Source organism: Ictidomys tridecemlineatus, chromosome 13, assembly GCF_052094955.1.
Source record: "Ictidomys tridecemlineatus isolate mIctTri1 chromosome 13, mIctTri1.hap1, whole genome shotgun sequence".
In the NCBI taxonomy this organism is placed as follows: Eukaryota; Metazoa; Chordata; class Mammalia; order Rodentia; family Sciuridae; genus Ictidomys; species Ictidomys tridecemlineatus.
In genome coordinates, this window is record NC_135489.1 from 94,577,780 (window position 1) to 94,592,621 (window position 14,842).

The 14,842-nt window shown below is 48.4% G+C and overlaps 1 protein-coding gene across 2 annotated transcripts in view; it reads right to left on the reverse strand.

Moving 5' to 3' along the window:
• Bicd2 (BICD cargo adaptor 2) overlaps positions 1-9,693 on the reverse strand; it is a 47,956-nt gene extending 38,263 nt beyond the window's left edge. Inside the window, exon 1 of one of the 2 annotated variants that reach the window (XM_005320872.5) lies at positions 9,341-9,693. In XM_005320872.5, the coding sequence (XP_005320929.1) occupies positions 9,341-9,580 (240 nt within the window). In that variant the 5' untranslated portion in view covers positions 9,581-9,693. The remainder of the gene's footprint in view (positions 1-9,340) is intronic. The other variant, XM_005320873.4, reaches the window with a different exon arrangement.
• Between the last annotated feature and the right edge of the window lie 5,149 nt (positions 9,694-14,842).

A 14,842-nucleotide genomic window follows, 5' to 3' on the forward strand; every position in this document is an offset into this window, starting at 1 on the left:
CGGTGATAAAATTCACAACACCAAAAAGCATAATCCATGAAAGCAAAAATAAAAAATAGTATTGAAATAAAAATCTGTCAAAGACACTAAGAGAATGAAAAAACAAGCTAGGAAAAATTATTTGCAAAAATACAACTTATACCCAAATTACATAAAGAACACTTAAAACTCAACAATAAGAAAAAAAGCAAGCCTAGTTTAAAATGAGCAAAAGTTGGGAATGGATAGCAAAGAAGACAGGATCAAACCCAGGGTCTCGAATGTGCGAAGTGAGCGCTCTACCGCTGAGCCACAACCCCAGCCCCTGCTTTATTCATAAATTGCAGAAAACTGGAAGCAACCAAGATGTCCTTCAACCGGTGACTGTATAAACTGTGGTATAGCCATACAATGAAATATTATTATAATCTAAAAAGGAGAGAGTGAGCTAACAGTCCATTAAAAGACATGGATAAATCTTAAAATGCATAATTACTAAGTGAAAGAAGGCAGATTCCAATTATGTGATATTCTGGAAAAAAAAAAACTAGAGAGATAGTAAAAAGATTAATGGTTCACAGAGTTCACACAAGGAGGGTAAAACACAGGAGATTTTTTTTTAAGGCAATGAAACAATTCTGTATAATACTAGAATGGGTAGATAAATGATATATTATGCATTTGTCAAAAACAGATAACTTCAAAAAACAAAGAGTGAATTTTTGATGTATGTGAATTTTTAAAAGTCATTTAAGAGATCAGGAATCCCATCATGGAATAAAGAATGTGGTAAAAACAATTCAACTATATTATAGATGTATGAAACAACCTCACCTAGAGGGATGGGGGACTTAAGTAAAAAGTGGAGCCTAAAACTGAAGACCAAAGGAATAATACAGAAGCACTGTACTATAGCTGACAACACAGTCCACCGGGGTTCAGGCTAACAATTCAGACACCACATGTGAACTGGAATCAAACAATGAAGTGCTGCATGGTGGATGGTGGGAGCCAGGTGTGTCACTGCTGGAGTGGGAGGTTACAGATTAAGCAAAGACAGGTGGTGAGGATGATCTGCAGCAGTATGAATTCATGGTTAGTTAAATATACATACACACAGCTACATAAATAGTTTTAGATATGTGTATACATATGGGTTAGGAGACATATGTAAATCCCCTTGCTCTGTAGCTGAAAGAGTCTAGAACACGCCCCTGTAGCAATGAGCACACCTAGCAATGAGATCTTAGTGTCTAACACCTCTCCCAATTAAAAGAACTAGGGCTTCTTGGGTGGAATGGCTGATCCTAGGATTGCAAAAAAGAAATATATAACATGAGCCTCGAGCATCCTGTAATGTCAGAAAGTTAAAAATGCCTTTAGAAAGAAAAGGGAAAAATAAGTTACAATAATGGAGTATGTCATAGGGACATAAGAGCCACCTAAAAGAACTCTTGATAGCCAAAGCTGGAACAATTTAAGTAACAAAATTAAGTAATCCTGGACTATAACCCAGTGTATTATAAAATAAACTTCCATGAGTCCATATATGCATAAGATAAATAAAGGAAAGGAAGGAAAGAGGGTTAAATCTTCCATGTAAAAAAATTTCAAATAATTTGCACAGTGACTTCCATCCAAAGAGTTCAGAAAGGAAAGGAGGGAAAATATAACTTTAGAATGCAGAAATCTGACAAACTGTCTCAGCCAGGTGATCAACATCAACAACAATCATGACACATCTTGTGACATATGTACCCTTGATATGTGATGAGACAGGCCCTTTACTTCTGATCTCCTTCCCTCAAATCCATAATCTCAATATAATTATGAGAAAAACATCAAAGACCAATTGAGGGACATTCTACAAAATACCCGACCAATCTTCCTTAAAATTGTCAAAGTCATCAAAAATGAGGAAAGTGAGAACCTGTCACAGACAAGAGGACACTAGGGAGACATAATGACTAAATGAAATGTGATATCCTGGATGGGACTATGGGTCAGAAAAAAGGCTGTTAAGTAAAAACTAAGGCATTCTAGAGAAAATATGGATTTTAGTGAAAATGACTTGATACTGGTTCATGAATTGTAACAAACATCACACTAATGTACCATGTTAATAACATAACAATAACGGGTGTGGGAGATATAAGAACTCTGTACTATCTACAATTTTTCTACAAATCGAAAATTGTCCTAAAGTTGTTTATTTCTAAAATAATGACAAAAAGGCAGCAGAGTCTGAACATGTTAAGTGGGTAAACACACACACCACACACACCACACACACACACACACACACACACACACACACACATTACAATACACTTGATGCTATTTTAATGAGGTGCTGAGGTTTGCTACTGGATTATGATGTCACAGGTGGGCAGCTCTGTAGCTGCTGTGAGGTGGAGGAAAGCAGGTTTTCAAAATGGGATGGGAACTGTATTACCAGATGCGGAATGTATGTCCTGTGTATTCCCATGTAGCTCAGATCCGCTGGCTCTGTGCTCACTAATTTTTTTTTAACATTTTTATTTTCTAGTTGTAGGTGGACACAATATCTTCATTTTATTTTTATGTGGTGCTGAGGATCGAACCCAGCGCCTCATGCATGCTAGGCGAACACTCTTCCTCTGAGCCACAACTAGTGTTTTTTAAAAATGGAATCACACATAGGTAAATGCAAAATTCTCATTTTGTTCAAATCATTTCTTCACATATCAATCACTTTGGATCAAATTCAAATTTTCTCTCTCTCTCTCTTTTTTTTTTTTTGGTTGTTGCATTTCTGGGGATCAAACTTAGGGCCTCAAGCATGCTAGGCAAGCACTCTGCTAGAACTATGTTCCATCCAAATTGGCATTTCCAAAACCAGCATTAACTTAGAACTGACCGAGCTTCACTAAAGAAATAAACAGTGAGCATGAAAATCTCACCTTGAGGTACTATGATCCCAAGTCACACAGTGGCCACAACCAGCTCTGCACCTCCTGAGCAGCCCTGTGAGAAGAGCGCCAGTAAAGCACAGGGTATGAGAAGGGCACGGCCTAGGCTGGGCACACCAGGTAGGAAGCAGCAATGCACCCACAGGGCAGCTACATCCTAGCTGCCATGACTGCCAGTATCACCAGAGAGAGAAGCTGATCCAACTACAAGGGCATCAGGGATTCACTAGCCAAAAACAAGAAAACTGAGGTCCAGAGCAGGAAGGGACCAGCTTGGGGTCACAAGCCAAGCCAAGAGCAGCTGAACTGGAGTTGTGCCAGTGAGAGTGAAGGCTGTCAGTCCTCACTCTGACTTTGGTGTCTTCACCTATAGGATGGGGCAACTGCTCCTCTCTCCTGGTTTAGGTATCCCTGGGCATTTCGGCATGTAAGGACACACTCACTAGATGACAGCAACACCCCAGGTGGGCACAGTTATGAGATAAAGGCTAGTGTGAGGAATGAGCTGCAACAGATGACCACAGCACATCAGTACATGAGCCAAGCCCAGTATCAACTAAAGGCAGCACCCTAGCTAATTTAAAAAAAAAAAAAATACAAGAGTTGATTGCCTGGACAAGGGAGATAAGGTGGGAACTTCTGCATGCTAGGGCTTTCCACAGCACAGGACTGGCAGACCTAGTAGCAAATCCAGACACTACAGAAAAGGGGTCAGAGAACAGGCTGCATATACTCTATCTTTACCCAAATGCAACATGCAAAACCTGCTTGGCCCCTGACAGGGACAAAGCAACCAAACTGGGGAAAACCAAATGCTGCCTGGACAGTAGGTTTCAGGTTGAAAAACCAACTGTAGTTACAGTTTGAAAAAACAGTCCTTATTTTTCTCAATAAAGCAAATGAGGTACTTACAGAAATAGCCAGGCAAGATTAATTGAAGTACAGAAGCAACACTAATCACCGCCACAAACCACAGATGCGGACAGGAATATGGGAGGCTCACCAGCTCCTTCTATTTTTGCTATGTTTAAAACTTCAAACAGAGAAGGTGGCTTTTAAAAACTAGTACAGTTGGGGCTATGGTTGGGCTCGGTGGTAGAGCAGTTGCCTAGCACATGTGAGGCATTAGGTTCAATTACCAGCACCACATTAAAAAAAATAAACAAATAAAATGAAGGTATTGTGTCCATCTCTAACTAAAACATATATATATACTTACATATGTAAAAACTAGGACAGTCCTTTCAGAGGGGAACCATTCAAAAATCTGCCTTTAAAATTCTCTTTTAAAAAAAAAAACTGTCACAGAAGCATCCAGCGTTTCCTGTTATGGTGAAATGTATATCTCACACACTCACAGGAAGAAGAGCTGGCCAGGAGAAATGTCCGGTGTTCCCCACTTAACACGCATATCTGCACAGGTCCTACAGGGTGCCACACTGCTCTGCTCTACATTCTGAAGTTCCTAAGACGTACAATTTTTTAAACACAGTAGCTTCTAAAAATGAAGCTGGTCCCCAGTCTTCCTAGATGTTCACATCCACCCGAGCAGGGAGGCCCTGGTCTCTCCATCCACCCGAGCAGGGAGGCCCTCGTCTCTCCATCCACCTCCTACAGCTGCTGGGCATGAGACCTGGGACTGGATCCTGAGGAGGAGCTGGGCCATTCACCTTGCCCCTTCCCGCTCTGGGGGTTGGCTCAAGGAGCCACACTGAACACTGAACAGACAACACAGGGTTTAAGCCAACACTTTGCCTGTCCCGCAAAAGGTGGCACCTCTTGGATTATCTAAGAAGAAACCAAACCCTTCTATACCCTCATGGGCAAAGCACATCCTCCAGTCCATTGTAATGTAAAGGTGCAGGTGTGAATGATGGGTGCTGCCCCAAACTGACAAAGACAAAATTCACCTCCACCCTCAAAGGAGGGTCTGAGCTGGCCCAGGGATAAGGGAGGCTCAACAGGAATCCCATGCAAACCATGGCTCTTGTGGAAGTTGGTGCTCAGACCCAAGGGAAAAACAGTGACAGCCCAAGTGTTCATTCAGAGTGCCAGGCTGTGGCATTATTAACCTACTGTGGCCCAGACAAGCACAGTGGCTCATCCAGGGCAGCAAACTTTTTGATCGCCAGGCAGGATCCAAACTCTACCCTTGGCCTCAGAGTAAGAAAACCATAGGGCTGGACACAACCACATTCAATTAGCTTCCTCTCCTGCCCAGACAATGCCTGGCTCCCCAAGGGCTCCCAGGCTCCCAGCACTGGGTCTGGCCCTCCCTCTGGCCCCACCTGTTAAGCCTCAAAGCATGCTTGGCATCCCTAAAGACAGCCTGCTCCAACACAGCTGTGCCAGCCGCACTTCCAGTGGAAGGTGGCCAAGGCCACGCCTCCACATGCTGGCAGGGCTGGCCTACAGCCGCCATCCACATGCCTGGGGGAGATTCTCTACTGGACGCAGGTGCCTAGTCCCCAGCCCTACAGAAAACAGTACCAGGGCCTGATTTGGAAGTCTCAGACATTTTTAAATGTGAAGGTTACTTTAAGATTCCTTCAAGATTCCTTCAAGACCTCTGCCCCAGATTCAGTGGCTGGAAAGGAAGCCCAGGCAGTAAGTGACAAGAATGGAAACACTTGGCCATCATCTTTGGAGGTCTGTAGCTACTTCTTCCCAACTGTTAGATCCTGGGAACAGGGTCACTTTCAGTGCCTCAAGGATTCACAGGATACCAGCTTCCACCTCAAGACAGGCTTCTTCATGCAGACAGCTGATCACTGTCATCACAAAAGATCCTCAGGTCTCCCACAGCCTCTCAGTCCCCAAGAGTCCTCTGCTCAAGAAATGAATGCAAGGACAGTCTCAGTAGGTATCAGAGGAGCTGGAGAATCCCCCACCTGCCTTAACCAAAACAAAACTTTTCCTGCTTCAGGAGGTTGGGCTCACTTCCAGTAACTCTCTGTTAAGGACACCAAAGGATGGATGTTGGGTGGAACCTCTGCTAATTCCCCTGTCACCCTTCCACCTCCAGTAGCCCAAACACTGGGAACAGAGGCTCATGCAAGTCCAGAAGGCGGCAGCCAGAGGAGCTCCCAGAAAGAAATGTCCAAGGTTGAAGGGTGGGCGGGACTTCCAGGAGGAAGGGTGAGCAGGAGCACAGGGAGAAACAGGGTGGTCCCATGAACTGGCAGGGCATGACACACAGGGTGGCCTTCAGGAGGCAGCAAAAGAAACCACTCACAACTGACAGGAATAGGGAGGAGCTGCAGGTACTAAAATGAAATGGAGGCATGAGTGAGGTGGGGGAGAGGCTGACAAAGCACTTGCTGCATGCCAGGTGCCATGCCCAGTCTGACACGCAATTCCACCCAGCACACCTCAGAGACAAGGGTGGTGACACTCCAGTGCTCAGCACTATTTCAGGTGGTGCAAGACAGTGAGGGCATCCAGATCTACACATGGAGCCCAACCTCAGGTGGAGCCAAGACTGTTCTTATTCCTCTCCCAACACAGTCTCCTCTCTGATGAGAACCACAGAGCACCTGAACTCAGCCCATTCACCTATAGTACCTGCCATGCCCGTCAGCCCAACACATCTCTCCCCTGGAAGCTGCAGCTGAGGATACAGTACAAGATATTCCATGGCCACTCAGGACCACCAACACCACCAACACCATGAGGCTGACCAAAGTCCATCTAATTTTCCTCCACACCATGCTGGGGAAGGCAAGAGGGCATAGTATAATCTGAGAAGATGTGGACTTTATTGAGTCAAACTCAAAAAATCATCAGCAAAATGAGCCATGGGTGGCCTCCCTACCTCCAGCCCCAGCCAACATGAGGTCACAGACATCCCCCAGGGAGAAAGGCAGCAGGCCAGCCCTGACTCCATTCACCCACCATAGGTCTCTCCTCCACTTTGGTCATAAATCCACTCACTTGGGACCAGTCAGCCAGCTTCCTTCCCTCAAAGATTGTTTTATCTAGAAATACCAGAGAAGCATAAGTAATTCTATTTGTAGAACAATCTATTAGTAATTACACTCACTTTATTTTAAGAAATAACTAAGATGGTTCACCTGTCTATGGGAGAAAATCCTTCACAAATATTACCTCCTGAAATCCTGACTTTTAAAACAAAACCTGATGTTTCCATACTGACCAAAATCAAACATGTTAGCAAGAACCTGTGCTGGCATGGATGTGTGGAAAAGGCACAATATTCATGGGAGGCAAACTATAAACAAAATTTTGGCAACATCTGCTGAAATTGATGCACACTCTCTAGACTCTGGCAGGACTTTTAAGCAGAAACCCTATTCTAGCTTACAAAAGTGAAAGGAGCAATTTGTCCAGGGCCATGTGGCCAGTCTGTAGAGGAGACAAGAGATGACATTAAATTAAGCTTCCTAAAGAGCAAGACACCTAAAGAGCACCTCAGAAATGGTTTACGCCCTTTTCCCCATTCTGCTAGGGACTTGCCCTCTAGCTACATGCCACAACATTATGCCATGATTCTTCACTGTGCCAAAAATGATTATGTCCATAATAGCGAAGAGCTAACAAATTGAAGGCCGGGAAATGGGGACGAGTCAAGTCAGCAACAGTTTCTTCTCACAGTGGATACCACTGAAGGAAAGCTGTTATCACACAAGGGGACTGCGGGGGCTGCCTAGCAGGGGTTCACACACACTGTGTGCGCAGAGGGAAGAGTGCTCTGATAGTGCTGCAGACCTGGCAGGGGCTGGGTAGGCAATGGGTCCACAAAAGATCTTCGTCTGCCACAGCCTCACAGCCCCCAAGAGTCCTCTGCTCAAGAAATGAATGCAAGGACATCCTCAGTAGATGTCAGAGGAGCAGAATCCCCCAGAAATAGGATGAAAGCATTCAAGCCACATTCTCACAGTCCCTGGCCTTCCTCTGTCATATCCTCCTAACTCAAGATGAGGGACCTTTACATGAGGGACTACATCCCACCCCTTGTGGATCCAATGCCAGTGGGGCCTGGCTTGGAGAAGGTGACAGTACTTCCTGACAAACAACAGTGTCAAGTCCTCAAGATCTCGTCCAAGGACCCATATCCCACCTGCCCACAGGGGCAGGAGTTTTCTGGTACTAACCCAGAACTTGCTGTATTTCTGCTTTGATTTAAAGATTAATTCATTTCCTCCTCTCCACTATCATAGACAGGTATCCTATTTATCTCCCCCAGAAGGCCAAAAAAAAAAAAAAAAAAAGCCTTCATAGAGTCCATCTGCCCAATGTTGGCTAGAAGCAGAAGTGCCAGGAGGTGAGCCCTGTGATCAAGAGCCAAGATCAGGATGGGTTCAGATGGGGAAGGGGACACATCAAACAAACTGGTTGCCTGACTCCCACACCAAGTCTTTCTAAACAAACAACCCTCAAAATAACCCCTTCTGAACCAGCAATGCTGCACCCCAGTTTGCAGAGGAGGAAGGTCATCAGGGAGTGCCCCTACCCACAATCATCACTAGCAAGGTGTAGTTCCCGGGTCCAATGTGGACTGTATCCATCCAGAAAGTTCAGTCTCTCTCCTCAACCTCCACTACAGGGCTGAGGAGTCAGGGAGGATGGGAGAGGCACTGGTAATTAAACCATCCCAGGAGAACTGCCCAGGCCCCTCCTTCCGCCCCCTCCTGCAAGCTCTCAGTCAGCCTGGGGGTCTAACCTCCTTTCTCCACAGTGGGAATGACACAGGCCACCTACATTTCCGTCCAGGAGGAACACAGACACCACATTGAGGGGGAGGTAAGGACAGGAAGTGGGCGAGGGAGCCATGCATCCCAGGCAGTGAAAGCTCAATCACGGCGATGAGGACAGAGCGCTGGGCCACAGAACAGGACACTGGGGGACTCCAGCCTGCAGCAATGGCCATGTACAACCAGAGCCCCGACTCCCTCGGGCTCCTTCCTGGCCTCTGGACACTCACAATAAGAGATGAAATGGGCCGAAAGCAACCATGCTAAGAGAGGGGAAGTGATTTGCTTGAAGGTGACAGAGCAGCGGCCACCCAGTCCCAGGCTCTGTCTCGCCCAGCGGGTCACCTGCGTCCGTGGCCTTAGCCCTGGACTGTCTCTGCCAGCCCACCCTCACTCTACACACAGACACACCCAGGGCAGCGAGGAGAACCGCAAGCATCAGCCCTTACGAAGGCGCCGCCAAGGCCAGCAGAGAAGCAGTCCGGCAGGCGAGGAAGTCTGCAAGGCGCCCTGCAGCCGCAGCCGGCCGAAGCCAAGCCCACTCCCACACCCCGCCCGGGACCACAGCTCTCGGCCCCGTGCCCCCGCGTCCACACCCCTGGCAACCCCCGCTGGGCAGGATGACCTTATCCCCACAGGCCCCAGCCCACCAGGGTCGCGGGACACGGGTGGCCGTAGAGTCAGACGGTGGCTCACCTCTTTGAGCTGCTCCATCTCGCTGCGGATGGCCTCATAGTCCACCTCGAGCTCCTCAAACTGCAGCTTGAGCTGGTGCTTCTCCTCCAGCACCGCCAACCCGTACTCGGCCGCCTGGATCTTCTCGCGCGTGGTCTCTGCCAGTTCATGGGACAACCGCTTCACCTCGGCGCGCAGCCACTCGGGCTGCGCCTCCATCACCAGCCGCGCATACTCCTCCTCCTCCGACGGCGCCGACATGGTGGCGGCGCGCCGAGGCCGGTCCTCCCCGCGGCTCCCGCAACCGGGCCCTCCTCAGCTGCCGCCGCCGCCGCCGCCGCCGCCGCCCAGCCCCGACGGCCGTCCGCGCCGCCGCACTGCTCCTCCCCGCCGGCCGCAGAGCACACTGGGGACTGAAGTCCGGCGCAGCGCCGACTACATGACCCGTCGTGCCCCGCGTCCACCCGGTCCTCGGCTCTGATTGGTCCGCGCCCTGCGGGGGCGGACCCTCCGGCGCCGTCGCGAAGCCGACACCTCACGGGGCATTGTGGGGGTTGCAGTTCGGTCCGCACGCCTACTACAGGGCCCGTCGTGCCCCGCGCCTGCCCAGCCCCCGGCGGTGATTGGCCCGCGCCGCCGAGGTCGCGGACTAGCACCGGCTCCTTAAGACACTCGTGGATTCTGGTGGACTGCGCGGAGTACCCCTAGGCTCCAGTTCCCGGCGGTATAAAGAGCAAGGCAGCTCTCGACGCCAGGAGCGTCAGTGTACAGCTTGTGATCAAAGCCTGGAGACCGTGTGGCGGCTCGTCCAGGCGTCTTTGGGTGCAAGTGTGGAAGGCTGCTGGTGACACCTAAGGGCGCTGGGAGTCCAAGGGAACCTGACCTAATCACTGCTTCCTCTCGTGACCTCCAATCCTTCAAAGCGTGTTTCATGGGGATGAAGACATTTTGAGAGCACAGTGCCATAGATGTGTTTAATAGAGTTTCTGCCTGGCACCCATTTTCAGGCATGGCTTAAACTATTTGCTACATCATACGCTTCATCTGTGCCTAGATGAAACTAACCCTCCTTGTGTGTGGTATGGCTATAATTCTTCTCACTGTCCCCAAAACTTTCCCACGTACTCCATAGTCGCGCACCCCCACAAAACCCAAACCTAGCGGTCCACCCCAGAGTCACGTAAATAGGTTCATTCTCCCATCCCGTTTTCTTTGAACCAGCCAATCCACAACTGCCCCACCACACACACCCCATAACAGATATCCGTTTCACTTCCTCATTTTGTCGCACCTGACATATAACACCTGAAGCTAACTACGCTCACCTCCATCCCTCTACTAGAAAGTGGCCATGTCTACCTTGGTTTATGGTCACTCTTAGGAAACCTCAAAATCAAATTAGAAAGAAATTATAACAATAAAAATCACAGCACACAGGTGCACAATCCATGCTTCAGTTTCACTAGGGTCCCAGAACCATCCTGTAGAGCTTTTGTTTTTCTAATGAAGGATCCACATGCATTCAGTTCTCGGGTTTCCTTGGTCTTCTTCAATCCCACCCTTGCAAGAATTGCAGAGCAGTGACATGCACTCTTGACATATCCTCATGGGTAAATTAGGTCATGCATTTTGAACCATCACTGAGGTGTTGCTAGTTCTCAGTGCACCTTGGAAGGCGCGTGATATGGATCAGCATCCCTGATTGCCTCTGGCTTTTTCCTTTGTGATTAGTGTCACAGGAGAAGATAGACCTTGCAAATATCCTGTCACTCCTCAAACATTTAGTTTAGCATGAATTGATATTTCTTACATGAATAAATCATTACACACTAGTGGTTTTTCTGATTCCACCCATCCTTCATTATGAGTTGCCTTTGTAGTGAAAGAAAACTATTCCTTCTCATTCATTCATTAGCAATACGGATCCATGAATTCTTTTTACTCAGTGGGTTACAACACATTACTAGCCTTACTCTGATACTCAAATGTCAGCAGATTTGGCCAGTGGGAGAATTCCTCCAGGTTGGTTCCATACCCTTTAAAAATGTCATAATTTTTTTAAAGCATTTTCTCACTTTCTGGCTTGAGTCATTCCAAGATTGTACTCTCTGAGTTCCAGACCTGGAACCAGGCATTTCCCCATGTAGGCTTGATTCTTTTTAGTGGTTTAATGTTTCCAGGAGAGTGTGTCATACTTAGGATTGTCATATTAAATGATATTAAGGAGTTCAGCTGTAGTAGAAGTGGGACATGATTGATGTGCCCAGTTGCTTGGACTGTCCTGGATTCACACTGAAGTTCCTACATCTTAGACCTAGGCAAGCTCTTGTATTAAGTGGGAGAGACTCTAGGGCAAAGGAGGAAAGAGCCTTTTTTGAACAAGTGCACAGCCTCGGCAATGCCTGCCAGACCTAGACTGGCCTACACTGGCGACCTCCCCACCCACACTTGTCTATGGGACAGGTCTGAGGAGAGAGGGGAAAGGCCATGGAAATCTGGGGCAGACACTGATCAGAGAATTTTAAACTTGGAGACAAGGTAGAAGATCTCACATACATTCGGTTATAGACAGAGCATCTGTCACTAACATTGTGGGCTTTCTTTCTGCAGGAGGGACAGCACTGAACATCAAGTTTAGGGATATGAGGGAGGAGCCTAGGATCCACAATGGTGACAAATAAGGGTGGAGGAATCAGGAAATGCTTCTCTGAGGAGGGGTTGCCTGAGGGAGAAAAGAGGATGTGCGGGAATTGATCAGGTCAAGGCTGCAGAAATAAGGGACCCACAAAAACAAGAAGCAAGTGGCTCCCCCTGCCCCACAGACCGCGGGCCACCCCCTTGTTGAGCTCCTTCTCGGTTCCCAACATGGCCAGGTCCCTGACATGCATCAACTCATTGAGTCCTCACAATGTCACAAATTAGGCCATCTGTTTTACAAACGAGAAAACTTAGGCTCACATCCGAATCCCTGGTATCTATCACCCTTGACCTCCCTTCACTCTGCCAGCAAACACTGCCTGCCCTGCTTCAGGACAAACTTCACATGAGAGCCTCCTGCTAGCCCCAGCTGCCCTCCTTGGCCCCAACTCCATTGCCTCTGCCTGGATCACTATGTCACCTCTGCACTCCCCTCCCAACCTCCCCCCACCACCACCACCGAAGTCTGTTCTCATGTGGCAGCAAAGGGGTCCTGAGGTCATACCTTCTCTACTCAAATCCTTTCAGAGTCAGAGCCAAATCCTCCCAGGCTCTGCACACCCCAGAATGGCCCTCCCTTTGTACCTCACCTCCCAGATTTGTTTGCTTTCCTCTGTTGGATACTATGTGCTGTTGCACCGTGGACCTCTCCCTAGAATGTGGTAATGCCAGATTCATGGGACCCCAATAGACCTCCAGGAACAGAATCTGAGGCAATCACACAAAAGTCTTTATTGCAAGCTCGAGCCTGGACTCATAGCCATTTCCCATGCAGCAATCCCAGGGAGTGAGTCCTGTCCCTTTGTTCAGTTTATAGGTTTGGGGGGATACTCTATGTGTCACAACATCACACAGCAAATCATTTCACACCACGGGAAAGTCAAAAAACAACTCTTAACATTGATTAGTACATTCACTGGCAGGAACAAGTTGGGTAAGGGTGATTGGTTAGTACAAGAGGGGGTTCCTTTGAACTAATTGGTTTAAGCCATGAGGGGTGTACATGCTAAACTACATGGTTTCCCAACAAGTTATCAACCACTATAAACTACTAGGAGGTCATCTGGCATCCCAGGTATTTTCCCTGTCTCATGCTGATTGGTGGTTGCTAGGGGGTTGCCATGGGTCCTCACCTAGCCTGACTGAGTCAGGGACACCTGGCGCTGCAGATCTCTCCTGTTATTTGCAGACATACAATTCAGCAGGGTGGGTATGTGCCTAGGTGCTGAGAGCCATAGCCAAGTAGGAATGATGCATGGCAATTTCTTTGTCAGCCTACCCAATGTTGCTTAGAGGGAGGACTCTCCATTGTGGAAATGGGCTTGCCTTGGATCCAGGTCATTTGCAGTGACATTGCATGAATGTTTGAGAAAGGTGACGCTGCTCAAGGACCAGGGTGGATCCGGGTTTAGGGAGGATCCTGCTGGATTAGGGTGGGTCCAGGTTTAGGGTGTATCCTGCTGGGAATAGGGAGTATCCTGCTGCCTCAGGCGCCTGCTCCTTGGTTTAGGGTGGTTTCAGGTTTAAGGTGGACCCTGCTGGGAATAGGATGTATCCTGATGCCTCAGGCGCCCCCCCCTCCTTGAGTTCCCGTTGAGTTCTCACGGGATTCAGAGAGTATTTTGGGATGCAGAGTCCGGTGGAGGAGTGGATTTTCCCCAGAACGTGTGTGTTGAGTGCTGGTGAGAGTTCGGGAATAAAGAGTTGATTGTGTTTTGTGCCCAGCCAGACTGTGGCACCTAGGAGTACTCTATGCGTTTTTCCAAGGAAAAGGATCATGCCCCCTTCCTTGGACAGGCTTTGCTCTGAGGTAGAGGCTTGCCACAATCTGGCTGGGCACAAAATAACCGAGCCGCCAGAAAGCCTTGTAGGTTCAAACAGCAACTCTTTATTTATTTATTTATTTATTTTAAAGAGAGAGTGAGAGAGGAGAGAGAGAGAGAGAGAGAGAATTTTTAATATTTATTTTTTAGTTCTCGGCGGACACAACATCTTTGTTGGTATGTGGTGCTAAGGATCGAACCCGGGTCGCAGCATGGCAGGCGAGCGCGCTACTGCTTGAGCCACATCCCCAGCCCCAAACAGCAACTCTTTATTCCCGAACTTTCACCGGCACTGTACACACACTTCCCGGGAATCCACTCCCTCCACCCGGCTCCGGGAGCCAATTCTCTCGGAACCCAGTGAGAACTCAACGGGAACTCCAAAGTAGCGGGCACCCAAGGCAGCAGGATCCGCCCTAATCCCCGGAGCCACCCTATTCCCGGAGCAGGGTCACCTTTCAACCATTCCCTCTGGCAAAATGCCAGATGTCATTCTGCCTTAACTGTGGCTCTCAATATCTCCCCTGCTTCTGTTTAATTAAACAACAAGCATGTGGCTTAGGCACAGTGCCTGTCTTAGGTTGTCCAATACCCCTTTGAGGCCTAGCATCTCCTGGACCACATTGAGTGTTCCCACCAGAGTCCCAAGGGGTTCGGCCTCTGAAGATCAAGCTGGCCTCACATGCACTGCTCCCCAGCCACATTCCCCGTCTGGTGGGAAGGTGGGGAATGCACAGGAGGAGGGAGGCAGCCTCCGTAGAGGTGAAGAAACAGGGAATGAGTTCTGGGCATCTGGGGGTGGTATCAGGAATATGGGCAGTGGCCCCATCTAAGGCTGGACCCCTGAGCCAGAGGTCTGGGGGCAAAAAGGTCATCCCCTTGGATGACCCAGACCCACTCTGCTTTTGTGAGCAAAGGCTCCAATATCCCAGGCAAAGATGGAAGATGGCAAAGTCAGGCACACAGAAGCTGGGACCTGATCCACATGGGGCCATGTCAACAG